The 17793-nt window shown below is 36.7% G+C and overlaps 1 protein-coding gene across 2 annotated transcripts in view; it reads right to left on the reverse strand.

Moving 5' to 3' along the window:
- RNF17 (ring finger protein 17) overlaps positions 1 to 17793 on the reverse strand; it is a 127583-nt gene that overhangs the window by 52695 nt on the left and 57095 nt on the right. For both annotated transcript variants that reach the window (XM_007528942.2, XM_060194751.1), the window contains 5 exons: positions 16959 to 17112; positions 13370 to 13485; positions 10317 to 10434; positions 7956 to 8076; positions 273 to 500 (listed from right to left, as the gene is read on the reverse strand). In XM_007528942.2, the coding sequence (XP_007529004.2) occupies positions 273 to 500; positions 7956 to 8076; positions 10317 to 10434; positions 13370 to 13485; positions 16959 to 17112 (737 nt within the window). The remainder of the gene's footprint in view (positions 1 to 272; positions 501 to 7955; positions 8077 to 10316; positions 10435 to 13369; positions 13486 to 16958; positions 17113 to 17793) is intronic.

The following is a 17793-nucleotide window of genomic DNA, read 5'->3' on the forward strand; positions in this document are numbered from 1 at the left end:
TTGCTTACCTATGTACTAAAGTATTTTATTTGTTCACTGTCTACTATAATTTAAACTCCAACAGCAAAGTCTTGTTTGGCCATGATTTTATCATTGTATTCCTAACACTTAGAATCTTGGTTGTTAAATAATAAATGCTTGATACACATTTGTGAGATGAGTACATTCTGTTTTTAATAACTCTGCTAATCTCAAAACTCCCTATTTTTCCCTATTGGAAACAAAACATAGAAAAAGGAATAAAATCATATGCAGTGTGTCATATGTTATACCTATTAAGTAAGTTTTCTGTTAGTAACCACTGAACGTAAATCTTCTCAGGAGATACTACATTACAGATATGCACAGGAAGTTCCTTGTTATAAAGAGACTGGATATTCTCACTAGGTAGAGATTTTGCAGACAAAGGACTTATGCTGTTTATTTCATTGGAAATAATTTCTTCTGGAGAAGGATCCCAGACTTCAGTATGCTTTTTAGAATTATCTTTGGCGACATACCTGAAAAGTAATGAAATACATTAGCAAAAAGAAAATATATGTTTGTATTTTCTTGGGTCTAGAGATGAGTAAGCCTGTAGCTATGATTCACTTCTTTCCAGTTTTGAAATTAGAAACAATTGTAGAATTTTTTTATTAAATAATTAAAAAAAATTTTTATTTGTAAAAAGGAAACACTGACAAAAACCATAGGGTAAGAGGGGTACAACTCCACACAATTCCCTTTAAATAATTCTTAACTACTATCAAAATTAAGCACAAAAAGAAATATACTAGTAATCTGCTGGTCTGCTTCTAAATTCTGCTTCTAAGACCCCTTCTGTTGCACTGCTTACAGTCTATTTACATAATCATTGCTTTGTTCGCATTGGTTTAATCCCCACTGGTTCACGTGCTTTTTCCTTCTCCCCACCCCTTATCCTACGTACATCCTCTTCCAACCTGACACTTCTGCCTCAGGAGATATATAAGGACAGGACTGTGATTATAGCTAGATCGAACTGCATTCCCGCTCAATAAAGATTGAACTGCGTTCCCAGCTCAGCCATGAGTCCCTGGTCATCTCTCTCCTGCCCGCGAAGCTATCCCGGCATCCGGCTCTGAGAGTCCCAGAGTCTCTTTCCCGTGAAGCTAGCGCGGCAGTAATCAAAATTTTATGTATGGTAAAGAATGGAAACTAGACTTTTATACATACAAATACATACACTGATAAAGTTGACTGATAATATAATATACCTGAAACCTATATAATGTTATATAAACCAATGCTACTTAAAAACAATACACACAGTTTAAAAAATATTTTATAAAACACACTTTAAAATACCAACTTGGCTCTTAATTTCACCATTTCCCAGTGGAATTTTGTGCCACAAATTAACAGAAGACCTATTCATAATTTTTTTTTGTTACTTGAATATTTAATTCTTGGCTAAAAAGTATCACTGCATTTGCCAATGAAAATGTAAGTGGACTAAGTAGAACTTGGACTGGAGCTGGTGTACTGCACCAAACTAAAAGACTCTGGGGTGGGTGGGTGGGAGAGATCAGGTCTGGAACATGATGGCAGAGGACCTCGTAGGGGGCTATATTGTTATATGGAAAACTGAGAAATGTTATGCATGTACAAACTATTGTATTCACTGTCGACTGTAAAACAATCCTCCAATAAAGAAATTTTAAAAAGATAATAAAATATTTTTAAAAGAAAATTTAAGTGGAAAACAATAGGTATTAAAATGCATTTAATAAAATCAAATTACTGCAATCTGTATGTTTAATCAGATTAGTTCTGCCTCTAATAGTACTTCTGGTAACTATATGTCATAACTTATTTCTATAATGGAAAAAATTTCACAATAAACGAAGTTAGCTACTCAAGATAGTTAACATTTTGTATTGCTAAATCTAATAAGTAACTTTCAGTCTTGATTCAAACTCTGAGGTATATATTTTTTAATTTGATTCCTGGTTCTCTTTCAGTCTTAGGTTCATAATCTACCATTAAAAAAAATCCTTTACGGGAGTTGGGCGGTAGCGCAACGAGTTTAGTGCAGGCAGCACAAAGCACAAGGACCGGCATAAGGATCCCTGTTTAAGGCCCTGGCTCCCCACCTGCAGGGAAGTCGCTTTACAGGTGATGAAGCAGGTCTGCAGGTGTCAATCTTTCTCTCCCCGTCTTTCCCATCTCTCTTCATTTCTCTCTGTCCTATCCAACAACAATGACATCAATAACAACAACAATAATTACTACAACAATAAAACAACAATGGCAACAAAAGGGAATATTTTAAAAAATCCTTTACTAATCTTCAGAGTTGCATCTTTATCAAGAAGTGAGGTTATTTTTCTTCTCACGATCTGATATCATTTATTTGCTGCCAACTTCCACTGGAATCTCTTAAGCAAGTCTCTCTTCTGATCTCTCGTTTTTTTTTTTTTGTCTACATAATTCATATTTATGGGGTATATACTATAAACTAAACATAGTGGCTAGATTCCGGAATATGGCAGTATAAAGTTGAGTGATACTGAGACTTAAATCACAAAATAAATTAATATACAAATAATTTATAAATAGGTGAACAGAAGAAAAATCTATTTTAGTCTGGTAGCTGGCAAAGTTTTCTTACACCTCAACTGAAGGTTTTATATAGGCATTTCACTGAAAGAAATCAAGTGATTTTGACACAGTAAGACCACAAACGCTGTGAACTTCTGACGTAGGCAGGGGTCAGATTATTTTTAATTTCATAAAGGGTGGTGAGCAATGTAAGATACACTGATTTCACATTTATTTTCTTCTCATTCCTCAGACTTATTCCTTAGGCTTATCCAGAGAAGTTCATGTTCTAGTTTTTATTTATTTTTGTGCCACAGGATTAACATGGGGGCTTGGTTATTGCAGGATGAATCCACCACTCTTAAAGTTCTCCCTCCCTCCCTCCCTCCCTCCCTCCTTCTTTCCTTCCTTCCTTGCTTCCTTCCTCCCTCTCTTTCTTTTTGTTTATTTTAATTTATTAAGTAGAAATACTAAGCTGGATCTGTTAGGACTGAAACAACTAGTCTCAAAAGGTAATATCTATGGTTCACAATATATAAAGAGGTATATTACTGGTTAACGGTTATATAAACATATACACTGTAATAGATTAGTTATGGTTATTAACACTTATAGGCATGTATTTTTAAAATTTATTCATTGGGGGATTAAGGCATTACAGTCAACAGTAAACACAATAGTTTGTACATGCATAACGTCTCCCTGTTTTCCATATAACTATACAACCTCCACTGGGTCCTCTGCCATACAGGCATTATTTTTTAAGTAACTGCACAATAGGTTCTAAATGCCTTTGCAATATAAAGATATAAGTAAGTTTCCCTGATGTTGTCCTCTGCAAACTAGAGAGACTTATCTATTGAACTCAGAAGGGTAGAAAATGTAAATGCACTTGTAAATCAGTTAACTATAGGGCCCAACATATTTTCTGTCTCCCACAGAATTTTACTTGATAGGACAGAGAGAAATTGAGAGTGAAAGGGAAGATAGGCAGAGAAAGACTTGCATCACTGCTTCTCCCATTCAGGTGGGCACCAGGAGCTTCAACCCAGGTCCTTGCATGTATGAATTCACCTGGGTGTGCCAAGGCCTGACCTCATTCATGTTCTAAGTTTAAGACAGGCAAGAGACATATACCAGAAGATCAAGTTGTAGTAGTCAGAAAACAGAAACCTGTGTTTGAAGAGTAAGAAGACTGTGAAGTTATCAGAGTACCTACCAAAGGTGTACTCTGGGACCACAGGAGGGGCAAAGCAATATGTCTTTTGTAAAAAGTTCAAAAGATGTATTTTTTTAAATTGTATTCAGTTAAAATCATGTTTATACTTTGTCACATTTCTTCACATCTTAATTTTTGGACATAGTACTTAGGCATTTTGGCTAGGGGAAAGTTGAGCTGGAAGTATATTTAGCTTGGAATTAGTAGGCTATTGTTGGAGTTAAGCTAATACTTAATATCTTGTATCTTGGTACAGAGTTCTGAAAATACTACTACCTCAGTGTTACCACATGAAAACAGAGTCCAACAGAAAGACTGTGATATTACAGGAGATGTTGGGGGAAGACTGCTTATTAAATAGTGACCACATTGTCTGTGCCTACTGTTATGGCATAACAGTGCTTATTCTTCATTCTAAAACATGTCCCATTTTGGATGAGAAATATGGTCACCTATAAAGCTATAAAAAGTTAATATCAATATACTGCCAGCTCAAACTATATACTTGAAATAGTATGCATACATCATGTGTGCATTCATAAAAGAATGTGATAGATTTTCCTAAAATTAACTACAATTTTTAGAAATTTATATGACATTATGCACAGTTAAGCTGTAAATCTGAAAAAAAAAAAAAGATACCAGTAAACAAAATTCAGTTGACCACACTAGAGAAAAGACTGAATTTATTTTCTACTCTCTGGGGGAACAGCACAAAACCCCCAATATTTCTTCTTTTTAAATATTTTATTTATTGGTTAGATAATAGACTGAAACTGAGATGGAAGGGGAAGACAAAGAAGGAGAAAGAAACACCTGCAGCATTGCTTCATCACTCATGAAGCTTCCCCAGGTAGGGACTGGGAGCTTAAACCTGGGCCCTTTTGCATAGTAACAAGTACACTTAACTGGATGTGTCAGCCCCCAGCCCTAATTTATTTATTTTGACTTTAAAACATTTTATTTAGGGAGTCAGGTGGTAGCGCAGTGGGTTAAGTGCAGGTGGCGCAAATCTCAAGGACCAGCATAAGGATGCCAGTTTGAGCCCCAGCTCCCCACCTATGGGAGGGGGGGTCACTTCACAAGTGGTGAAGCAGGTCTGCAGGTATCTATCTTTCTCTCCCCTTTTCTGTCTTCCCCTCCTCTCTCCATTTTTCTGTCCTATCTAACAACAATGACATCAATGACACAACAATAGCTACAACAATAAAAGAACAAGGGCAACAAAAGGGAATAAATAAGTAAATAAATATTAAAAAATTTAAAAAAATTAAAAAATAAATTTATTACTTACTGGATATATGTGTAGACAGAGAGAAATTGAGAGGGAAGGGGTAGATAAAGAAAAAGAGTCAGGGCGACATTTGCATCAGTAGTTCACTGCTCATGAAACATTTTACCTATAGGTGGGGACTGAGGTCTTGAACCCTGGTCCTTGCAACATGTATACTCAATTGGTTGTGATACCACCTGGCCCCTTTATTTTAAATGAAAGCCTTTTGCATAATCATTATGCTCATCCCTCAATACATTTATTACTTTTTTCATCCCATGGCTTTATTCTATTTATTTTTACATTTATAAGGTTCAAATTGGTGATTTTATTCCACTGTTAAAGGCTTTTTCCTCCCTTAGCTCTATCTTACCATTCTTCACAGAGTTCCCCCCATCAACCCATATTTTAAATTTTAAGTCAGGAAAATGAAGCATGTGGGCCATTTGGGCAAAGATGGTTGATTCCATGTGGAAGCTGATGCCCAGTTTTATTTCTATTTCTAAGGCCCTGCCTTCACTTCCTTTCTAAACCACACCTACACCTATTAAAACTTCAGGGTGTCCTTCCTTTTTCTTCTTCCCTCTCAGTTTAGAGAGCCAGTGCCTAGCTTTGGGGAGGTGTTCTCCAGATTCTCTTCCCTCTCAGTGATGATATAAAAATAAAGGGTTCCTGGTCACAAGAGTTCAGGATCCTGGTGGACCAACTGGAGATTCAGAGCCCTCTGGTCATTTTCCCCTAACAGTCTTCCCCTCAAGCCCCAGACCAAAATTCTTTTCAAGGTGCAGAAGGAAAGAGTTCTGGCTTCTGTAAATGCTTCTCTGCTGGACATTGACACTGGCCAGTAGATCTATACCCTTAACCTGTCTCTGTCTTTGCCTTGTACAGTAGGGCTCTGAAGAGTTGAGATTCCAGAACATGTTGGCTACATCATATGCTCAGGGATGGGTGGTGGCGCACCTGGTTGAGCGCACACAATACAGTGCACAAGGACCTGGGTTTAAGCCCCCAGTCCCCACCTGCAGGGGGAAGCTTTGTGAGTGGTGAAGCAGGGCTACAGGTGTCTCTCTGTCTCTTCCCCTATCACCTCCTTCTCTTTCAATTTCTGGCTGCCTCTATCCAATAAATAAATAAAGATAATAAACAATACTTCTCACTTAAGCAGTTGCTTCTATTACCCCTTCTTCTTATTTACTGTTAATCCCCATCTGTGCTTTATCTACAGATTTACCTGTTTAGATATTTCATAGAAATAGAACATCAGCTTTTGTATTTGACTTATTTCACTTAGCATTAAATTTTGAAGGTTTGTTAATGTCATAAAATTTAATTTTTTAAGGCTAAATAATATTCTATTGTATGCATGTACATCACAATATATTCAAATGTTGAAGAGCATTTGGATTGGTTCCACTTTTTGGTTGCCATGAATATACATACCTATGTGTCTGAGTACCTGTTTTCACTTGAGGAATAAAGCCATGAGTGGAATTTATATATCATTAGGTAATTTTATGTTTAAGTTTTTTTTTTAAATTTTAAATATCTATTTATTGGATAGAGACAGCCAGAAACTGAGAGGGAAGGGGGAGACAGAGAGGGAGAGAGACAGAGAGACACCTGCAAACCTGCTTCACCACTCGCAAAGTTTTCCCCTAGCAGGTGGGGACTGGGAGTTCAAATCCGCATCATTGTACACTGCAACAGGAGCACCACTACCTGGCCCATTCCTACCAGAAATACATGTCAAAATTTTTTATATTCTCACCAACACATTTTTTTTCCATTCTAGTGGATGTGAAAGTGGAACCCTAAAAACTTTTTAAAGATTCATTTCTGTATGATACTATATGCACATGCTCAAGATGTAAATGGTATCTATAAGTAAATTAGACTTTGTGAATTATTTCCAATAACTATATACATATATCTCTATACAATATTTTTTGGCTTAAAAAAACCAACCACTACTTTGACAATCAACCAGTGGTCTAAGCACTATAAACACAAAGGCTTAAGTCTGGCTCTCTTTCAAAGTTTCCATTTGAACCTTGGCATGGGAGAAATCAGACTTCCAATTGGGAACACAGGCTAGTCTACCACTAAGCTCCCTTAAGCTCTCTCCCTCTCCTTCTCTTTTAAGATTCAAAAAAAAAAATTTTCCTTTTTTTGTTGCCCTTGTTTTTTTATTGTTGTTGTAGTTATTGTTGTTATCGATGTCATTGTTGTTAGATAGGACAGAGAGAAATGGAGAGAGGGGAAGACAGAGAGGAGGAGAGAAAGACAACACCTGCAGACCTGCTTCACTACCTGTTAAGTGACTCCCCTGCAGGTGGGGAGCCTGGGGCTTGAACCGGGATCCTTACACTGGTTCTTGCACTTGGTGTTGTGTGAGCTTAACCTGCTGTGCTACCACCTGACTCCCCTCTTATAGGATTTTATTTTATTAATAAGAAATATAGGAGATAGAGAACCAGACATTACTCTGGTGCATGTGCTGCCAGGGATTGAACTCAGGACCTCATGCTTGAGAGTCCAAAGCCTTATCCACCGCATCATCTCCCAGGCCACTATAACTATTCCCTATATCATGCAACTTCTCTTCCTAATTCTCTTCTTAAATAGGTTCAGGGAGCTGCCTAGGTGGATATTTCACTTAGAAAAAAAGATACCAGTTTCCTATTTTCATAATCATCTTCAATCTCTAGGAGTCATTCTCTTCAAGATCCATTAGGGTGGACAGAAAGCCATTCTACAAATAGATCCAGTGATTTCCTCCCTTATTACCCCTGGCCCAGAGTAACATATATTAAGCATATATTCAGTGCAAAATAGGTGTCCCTTCTTGTGAATAAAGTGTTACAAAACAAACCCTAAACAAAAGTTTACAGCTCTACTTACCCTGCTTCGTAAGATGCTAAACCTTCTTTGACTAGTTGATCATTGATACTTATAGGTGTCGTTTCAGGAGCACTAAAAGAATCAAAAAGCTCAACTAAGAGCACATTATCTTCCAGAATTTCTGTAAAATAATTAAGACTAGTTTTAGCAAAGACATAAGTCACAAAATATACAGAAACAATATGTTGAAAATGATTTCTTTCATTTAGCATACATGTATTTGATTACTTAATACATGTCTCTAGTGACAGAAGTAATATTTTTCAGAAACAGAATTGTTAATGTTATCTGTTAGTATTTCAGGTTATTGCATGCTATTCTATAAAGAACCAAAAGCATGGTTGGAGGGACAGCATAGGTTATGCAAACAGATTCTCATGTCTGGGCCACTGAGGTCCCAGTGCTCTGGTAAACAAATTAGCAAAAACATACCAAAAACTATTGGAAATTTTTAGAATCAGAAAAATATAAATTGATATATTCACTGGAGAAGTGTCCTGCTGTGCTTTTAGACTTATTTTAAAGATCAATTTCAACTTAGCCCCAGAGGACAAACGAAATAAATTAATTCAGACCAGAGGTTATTTGCAAGGGCTTACAACTTTAAAAAGATGACACAAAGTTTAAAACAAGAGAACTCTTAAATAACTGGAATTTCCCCCTTCTTTCTTTTTAGAACAAACTCAATAGCTTTTGATATCTTTTGGAAAGCAAATTGATACATGTTTATTAGATCTATTTATTAAACTGGGGCTTGATTATGTATGATATTTAGTATTACTAAACAGCAGAAGCTGACAGCTTCTTGTCAAGGATTTATTCTGGGACCAGGTGGTAGTGCACCTGGTTGAGTGCATACGTTACAATGCGTGAGGACCCAGGGTCGAGTCCCTGGTCCCCACCTCCTGGGGAAAGCTTTGCAGGTCTCTCTCTCTTTCTCTCTCTCTCTCTCTCTCTCTCTCTCTCCTTCTCTTATCACCCCCTTCCCTTTCAATTTCTGGCTGTCTCTATTCAATAAATAACAATTTTTAAAAAAGATTGATTCTATCAGCAATAGCATCTGTGGTGGTTACTCAAGGACTAAGACTTTTAACTGTTCATGATAGAAGTCAGATACAAAAAATATAAAGTATAAGGATGATATCTCTTTAATAACATTCTCTTTCAACAGAATCATCTCTTTAGAGTAACTTAGTAAATTGAATAAATTATTACAGATATGACATTTCTAGGTTATATAACCTCCAACAGTTGATCTCAAACTTCAGTTTTCTCATTCCAAATATTACGGTGATTGGGTTCATTTAATGTGGTATGGTAAAAATGAGAGGGAGAGAGAAGAAAAAAAGGATATACTCAAAACTTCCCTCGAAAGCTCTATAAATCAACCCTAAGTAAACATGGTCTTATGCAACCTGCCTCAATACTCATTAAGACCAACACAGCTAATACTGGTCACATTTTTTTAAAAGCTTGAAATTTTAGATAAAAACAGATTCCCTATACCCCTAGCTAAAATCCTAGGGGCTAGATGTGATTTTATAACTCTTCAAATTCAGAAAAACTGCAGACTAAAGTACATATTTCTTAATACTCCCAGTATATTCTGAGTAAGCAGTTCACAAACATTACTATCTTGAAGTGTAGAGGATATAAACACGTCAGTTCAGATCATGTTTTGCATTCAACTTTTTATTTCCAGAAGTTGTTGAGTTATAACAATTTGAGTTAGTAGTTTCAAGTAACTTTTTCCAAAATATAGTCAAAATCTACAGTTGAAATTAAATCAAATGAACACCATTTACCAGCTATGTCCCATCCTCCTCTCCACTTTCTGAAAATTAAACTTTAGTGTCCACAGAATCCTAACCAAAAATGCAAACAGACATAGGATAGTTAATTCTTTTAATTCCAAGACTTTAGGACTTTAAAGAAACAATTACCATGGTAACTTGATTTTTTTCCCCCATTAAGTCACCTTAGTGCGTATGTTTGTGCATTTTAATGGTTCATATAACAATTGTTGACAAACAGGAAGAATTTCTCATCTCTCTATAGTAGGTGGCTGGTATACAGATAAGGCAAAAGATAAAAAAGTCAAGTCACTGACTCATCAGAATGTTAGAGATGCACCTACTCTATGGCCTGGCAACTTGACTTTCATGTTAACTTTTGCCTTGTGTGTTGATTTTAAATTACAGAGTCTAAAGAAGATACTATTTCAGCGGACACAATTCTCAATAAATGCTCATTAACAACTCTAACTGATTATACTATCATTTACCCAATAATTGGAAAATGTTATGTTATTTTTATTTAGAATTATGTACCATATAGTAAGAAAAAATGGAAACGGCTTACTAATGACTGAACATGTCATAAATTTATCTTGAGTCTTTTCTTCAAATTTTTCCATTGCTTTTTGTGACCACTGCATTGTCCTACATGGTTCAATATAGGCCAGCTTACATTTAATTGCCTGTGTCAAACAAAAATTGACTACTAAGAAAATAAATTTCTACTTATTTTACAGTGAAAATTTACATAATTCTGTACAATGCTAAACTCGGTCTGAAATTAATAAATATTTAGAGAATAATACAATAAATGTGCAAAGATATCTATAACACTTATACTTTAAAAACAAATACTTGGAATCAACAGAATATCTGGATGAATGAACTGATGCATATTTAGATAATGGAATAACAAGCATTCACTGAATTACAAACATGGTATATTGTTAAATGAGAAAACCAGTTTATAGAGTTATACATAATCCAATATTATCATTATTAAAAGCACAGATGGAGGGTTGGGCGGCAGCCACAGCAGGTTAAGTGCACATGGCGAGAAGCGTAAGGACCACTGTAAGGATACCAGTTCGAGCCCCCAGATCCCTACCTGCAGGGAGAAAGCTTCACAAGTGGTAAAACGGGTTATCAGGTGTTTTCTCTCCCTATCTTCTCCTCCCCTCTCAATTTCTCTCTGTCTCTATCCTATTATAAATAAATGAATATATATACACTCATATAAAACTGGGGCTGGGTGGAAGAACAGCAGGTTAAGCACATATGGTGTAAAGTGCAAGGACCAGCGTAAGGATCCAGGTTCGAGCCCCCTGTTCCTCACCTGCACAGGGGTCACTTCGCAGGCAGTGAAGTAGGTCTGCAGGTGTCTATCTTTCCTCCTCTCTTATATTCCCCTCCTCTCTCAATTTCTCTCTGTCCTATTCAACAACAATAGCTATAACAATAATAAGGGCAATAACAATAAAAAGCTATAACAATAATAAGGGCAACAAAATGGAAAAAATAGCCTCCAGAAGCAGTGGATTTGTAGTGCCGGTACTGAGCCCCAGTGATAACTCTGAAGGAAAAAAAAAAAAAGAAAGAAAGAAAAAAGAAAGAGAAGAAAAAAGAAACCCCACAGAAGATAGGGCCAGGAGGCTGTGCATCAGAATAATACTGGACTTGTAAGGATGAGGTCCTGAGTTCAATTCCAGCACCATACACACAAGAGTGATGCTCTGGCCTTTCCCTCTCTTTATGAATAAAATAAATCTTAAAAAAAAATGAATCCTTATAAAAAAGACATACCTTAGAAGTATTGGGTTGTCAGAGAAGTCACAACTCATTTTTGCACAGAAAAACAAACAAGAATAACTACATATTGATTTATTCTGAGTCGTTCCCCTCCTCATTTATCTATTTTATTTTTTAAAATTTATATATTATTTATTGGGGGTTGGGTGGTGGCGCAGCGGGTTAAGCGCACATGGCCCAAGGACCAGCGCAAAGAGCCCGGTTTGAGCCCCTGGCTCCCCACCTGAAGGGGAGTCGTTTTACAGGCAGTGAAGTGCGCCTGCGGGTGTCTATCTTTCTCTCCCCCTCTCTGTCTTCCTCTTCTCTCTTGATTTCTCTCTGTCCTGTCCAATGACAACATCAATAACAACAATAATAATAACCACAACAATGATAAAACAACAAGGGCAACAAAAGGGAAAAAACAGCCTCCAGGAACAGTGGATTCATGGTGCAGGCACTGAGCCCCAGCAATAACCCTGGAGGCCAAAAAATTTATATATTATTTATTATTGAATAGACAGAGAAAGGGTGGGGGGAGAGAGACAGAGAGCGAGAGCGAGAGAAGCACAGGGTTAAGCACACATAGTACAAAGCGCAAGGATCCTGGTTTGAGCCTTCGGATCCCACCTGTAGGTGGTTGCTTCACAAGCGGTGAAGCAGGTGTGCAGGTGTCTTTTCTTTCTCCCCCTCCCCCATTTTCCCCATCTCTCTTAAATTTCTCTCTGTCCTAACAAACAACAACAACAAAAATGGAAAAAAATGGCCACCTGGAGCAGTGGATAATACAAGCACCAAACCCCAGTGATAACCCTGGAGGCAGAGAGAGACAGAGAGAGAGAGAGAGAGAGAGAGAGAGAGAGAGAGGAGAAAAAAAAAAGAAGCCTCCTTAATTTATCTCTGAAGAATAGGATTTCAAAGGAATTTTTTTCTTCCAGTCCTCCCTTGAAGACATATTACATATACTTTATTTTTAAAGCACTTATTTTACTTATTTCAATAAGTTACAGGAGGAGTTTCAAATGATGAGAACCCAGAATGCCATTCCACTACAGTTTGGCAAAAGGGATGGCACTGGGAGCTTCAAGCATGCAAGTCTCATGCTCTGCTAGTTGAGCTATTTCCCTGAATGCAAGTTACATATATATATACTTTAATGAGATCACAGCTGAAGTTGTTCTGCAACACATTTTTATAGAAATCATAACATCAAACTCTTACCACATTATATAGGTATTTCAAAATAACATTAAATACTATAGACCTGTAGGTATTTATTAACATGTAAGTACACATCCATATATACATAATACACACTTATAATGCATTGTTATTATTTCTTAAATAGTAACTACAGCAACTCCCCATAATCCAAATATTAGAAACTGCTTAAATGTTTAAGGATGAGGAAAATAGCTCACTCAGGTAATGTGTTTTGCTTTGGCACGTGCATATCCTATACTTCCACTGCTAAGGAAAGCAGCTTTTATTTTGGATAGAAACCAAGAGAAATTGAGAGGGAAGAGGGAAGGGGAGGGAGAGAGGGAAGAAAGGAAGAGGGAGAAATGTGCAGTCCTGTTTCACCACTCATGAAAATTTCCCTATGCAGGTGGAGGCCAGAGGTTTGAATCCAGGTACCTGTGCCCTGTAACATGCATGTTCTGCTGGGTACATCACTTCCTTATCTTACCATTCCATCTGAAAAAGTCAGCAAAGGGTGGTAAAGTCCTGGAGATGACCAAATTAAAATTGTTTAAGACAAAAATGTTAGAGAATAGAACACAAAATATTTCCACATTTGTGCTAATATTCTAACGGTAACTAGATTACCTTCTCAGGGGGGTTCAGAAACTCATCCTTTATTTTCCGCATATCTTTAAGAGTTATTTTTGCAGTATTGCCAAAGTCTACATATTTAACTTCAACTTCACGATGTCCAGGCAACCCTTTAAAAATTATGAAATAAGTCACAAATTTTGAGAGCAAACAGTTTTATCAAGCAAAATTTAGACTGAGAATCAACTAGATTTAACCAAACCCAATATGTGTATCTGTTCTCTTCCTAGAATTGGGGATTGTTTTCCATGCATATACAATGTAATTAGAGCCTACTGTTTCTCAGGCTTTGTATGGAATTGAGATTTCAAACAAATGAATACAGGAATTTATGTAGTACTGGAAATAGAACTCATAGTCTCATGCCTATATTCTACCACTAAGATGCCTCTCTAACTCACTCCCCATCTCCTTCCCCCATTGTTGCTAGAACTACACTGCTCTGGGTTGACTTTTTCAAACAGAGATAGACACATGGTGGAGTAAATAGCACAGTACTGAAGTTTCACCCAGTGTGGTGGGGGCTAGGGTTAAACATAGCCCCATTTTTATATTATTGGGGTGTTGGAAAAGCTATGGCATATTTTATCTATGCAAAAATATGTCATGACTTCTTAATGTTATATTGATAGGAGAGTGGGGAAAGGAGGGGGGAGAAAGAGAACATTGCTCTACTTTCTTGGGGTTGCATGCATTTTCTTTGTTGCTCTCAAGTGGTACCAGGGTGCAAGTTGGGGTTTCACACACACAAGGCAGGTACTTTACCTTCCCAGCTCCATAGGACAGAATTTAAAGGATAATCTTACTCAAATTAACAACCTCATATATGTCTTTAATTTAATTCAATTTTTAAAGTCTTTCCAAAAAATTTTAAATTATCTTAATTTCTTGGATAGAGACAACCAGAAATCAAGAAAGTAGGGGGAGACAGAGAGGGAGAAAGAGAAATACCTGCAGCAATGCTTTACCACTTGCAAAGTTTTCTCCTTGCAGGTGTGGACCAGGGGCTCAAACCTGGGTCCCTGCACATTGTAACATGTGCACTAAATCAGGTGCACCATCACCTGGCTCCTGTATTTTAAATTTTCATTATTTATTTATTATCATTGGAGTTATTGTTGGGACTTTGTGCTTGAACAATGACTACTGTCTGGTGGCCTTTTTAAAAAAAAAATAGAGAAATTGAGAGGAAAGGTAGAGAGAGAGAGAGAGAATGATAACCTGTAGCACTGCTTTACCACTCTTGAAACTTCTCCCTGCAAATGAGGACCAGGGACTTGACCCAAGGTCCTCTTGCATGGTGTTGTGTGTGTTCTACCAGGTGAACTTCTGCCTAGCCCCAGCAACAACATACTCAAGCATATTCAGGAGACATGGGAGGCCTTAAAATTTACCCCCTCTAAAAACACAAAGTAAACCATGGATTGGATATACTCTGTGGAAGGAGGGAGAGGGTATTCCGGTGTATAATAAAATTTATCCATGTGTCAGTGTCTACACTGTAAATCATTAAAATCCCTCCCAAATGATAAGGAAAAAAATTGCTTTCTCCCCTTGATAACTGAGGAAATAATCAGAAATTATCCACCAAAATAAAGAAGTAAACCAAAGAGATGATATCCATGGAGATATCTGGATGGAGAAAACAAGGGCTTTAATGTGAGAGAATAATAAAGTGCATATAGTTAATGAAATAAATTCCTAGAATAACAAATGCAAGGCTAGAGGGAAAGTGGTCTAACTCTAGTACAAAATAGAAGAATGTTTTCATGATAAAAAAAATCAAATTACTAGTATTTGAAAAGTCTAATCACATGGAAAACTGAACAATAGGAAAATATAGTCATAAATAAAAAGAAACTAAAGTGAGAACTGATATAATCACTAATTGAAAATTAAATAAAAATGAGTACACTTTATGGCTAGAATGAAAATATTTACATAGAATATACCTTTACCATAAGCAGAACCTAGTAAATAGAGACAGGGAAGGAGAAAACAAAGTGAAATGTTAACTAACTAGGCCTGGTATATAGCATCAAAGCAAGGAACTTTGGGGAAGAAGGGGGAGGGAGGGATGGAACTTTGGGGGCCTGGTGCATTATGAAATTATGCTCATGTACAATGACTGCATTGTAAAGCATTCATTTCCACCCCCAATAAAAAAGGAATACACCTTTACTTAAAAACTGTGGCATGCCAGTGCAAGGACTGGCGTAAGGGTCCGGGTTTGAGCCCCCAGCTCCTCACCTGCAGGTGCCTATCTTTCTCTCCCCCTCTGTCTTCACCTCCTCTCTCCATTTCTCTCTGTCCTATCCAACAATAACAACAACAGCTATGACAACAATAACAACTACAACAAGCGCAACACAGTGGGAAAAATGGTTTCCAGGAGCAATGGATTCGTAGTGCAGGCACTAAGCCCCAGCGATAATCCTGAAGGCAAAAAAAAAAAAAAAAATCTGTGGTAGAAGGTACAAAAGAGGTACAGTGATCTAAAAGCTTATCTAACATAATAAAAACATATAATAAATAACATTTAATCCTGAAAATGTCAACTGAGGTATTACATAGTATTCTGGTGCAATAACACAGGTATATATAAAAAATAAATGGGAGCATTAAGAAGTATTGCCTTTAAGGAATGTAATATAAGTTGACTTCTTCTTCTAGCGTTTGCCCTTCTTCCATAGCCAGTCAACAGCGTCAGGTTGAGCCTGATGTCTGCTTGCTGCTGGCTTTGAAAGTGACTGGGATCCATGTGGATTCAGTCGGCTAGGAAGGATCGTCAGTTTCCCCAATAAATGGGTACTCACGGGATGCAATACCATTTCACATTTTCAGACATTAGGAAACAACTAAAAAATGGCTAAGTCCTAGACATATGAAAAGAAAGCGAAGGATCCAGAGATTCACTTGCATATAATTATCATAAACTTTTAAAAATATAGATGACTTGGGTGGGGGTAGATAGCATAGTGGTTATGCAAAGAGACTCTAGTGCCTGAGGCTCCAAAGTCCCAGGTTCAATCCCCCGCACCACCATAAACCAGAGCAGAGCAGTGCTCTGGTATTTCTGTTTCTCTCTGCATCTCTCTGAAAAATAAAATAAAGTATTTAAAAAATATATATAGATAGATGATAAGAAGGGTGGGGGTTTAACATAATGGTTATGCAAAGAGACTCATGCCTGAGGCTCCAAAGTTCCAGGTTCAACTCCCCACACCGCTATAAGGCAGAGCTGAGCAAGTGCTCTGGTAAAAAAGAAAAAAAGAGAAAAAGGTACTATAAATGATGAGAAATGGTTAAAAAAAAAAAGAGTCAATTCTTGGTTTAACCTCTAACAACTGAAATGATACTTTTAAGCATAACATTTTTATTTTTTAAATTTTATTTATTTATTTATTTATTTATTTATGAGAAAGATAGGAGGAGAGAAAGAACCAGACATCACTCTGGCACATGTGCTGCCGAGGATCAAACTCAGGACCTCATACTTGAGAATCCAATACTTTAGCCATTGTACCATCTCCTGGACCACAAGCATAACATTTTTCTACAAAAATACCATACAACTTCTTACCAATGACTTTTGCTCGATACCAAACACCATCTTCAAATTTAGCTACACAGGCTTGATCTTGAGCTGGACAGAGTATTTCTAGATTTTCTCCATCTTCATTTTTATAGAATTCTTCAATTGTCTTTAGTAGAAACAAAAAATCCAGGCTTTCTATCTAAAAAAATGAAAGAACTAAAGCACTGTAGTTTCACAGAAACTTGAATTTTAAATGCTATATGAATCATAGGCACTGCTCATATAGTTATAAGAATTGGAATTAAGTATAAATTGTGTAATTTATATTTAAAATATTTTATTACATGTATATAATTAGCATAGACAAAACAAAATCCATTTCTCAAATAACTGCATATATTTGATATTTTTCTATAAACTTACAGATAAACTCAAATTTATTTTCCATGTTTTTGCTTCTATAAAAACAAGAGTACACATGTTTAGATAACCTGAATTTCCTGTATCACTCACTATTTTAGCAAATGTTTTTAATAGTAATTCTAGATCACACTTAGATTTCTCTGATTTAAAGTATCCAACCAACGACTAAACATTACATGTGGATATCTGAATTCTTAATATAATCTTTTTTAAATTAAAAAAAATCAAATATTTATTTATTCTCTTTATGTTGCCCTTTTTATTGTTATAGTTGTTATTGATGTTGTCGTTGTTGGATAGGACAGAGAGAAATGGAGAGAGGAGAGGAAGACAGAGAGGGGGAAGAGAAAGACAGACACCTACAGACCTGCTTCACCGCTTGTGAAGCGACTCCCCTGCAGGTGGGGAGCCGGGGGCTCAAACCGAGATCCTTACACCGGCCCTTGTGCTTTGTGCC

The sequence above is a fragment of the Erinaceus europaeus genome, chromosome 7, assembly GCF_950295315.1.
Source record: "Erinaceus europaeus chromosome 7, mEriEur2.1, whole genome shotgun sequence".
Classification (NCBI taxonomy): domain Eukaryota; kingdom Metazoa; phylum Chordata; class Mammalia; order Eulipotyphla; family Erinaceidae; genus Erinaceus; species Erinaceus europaeus.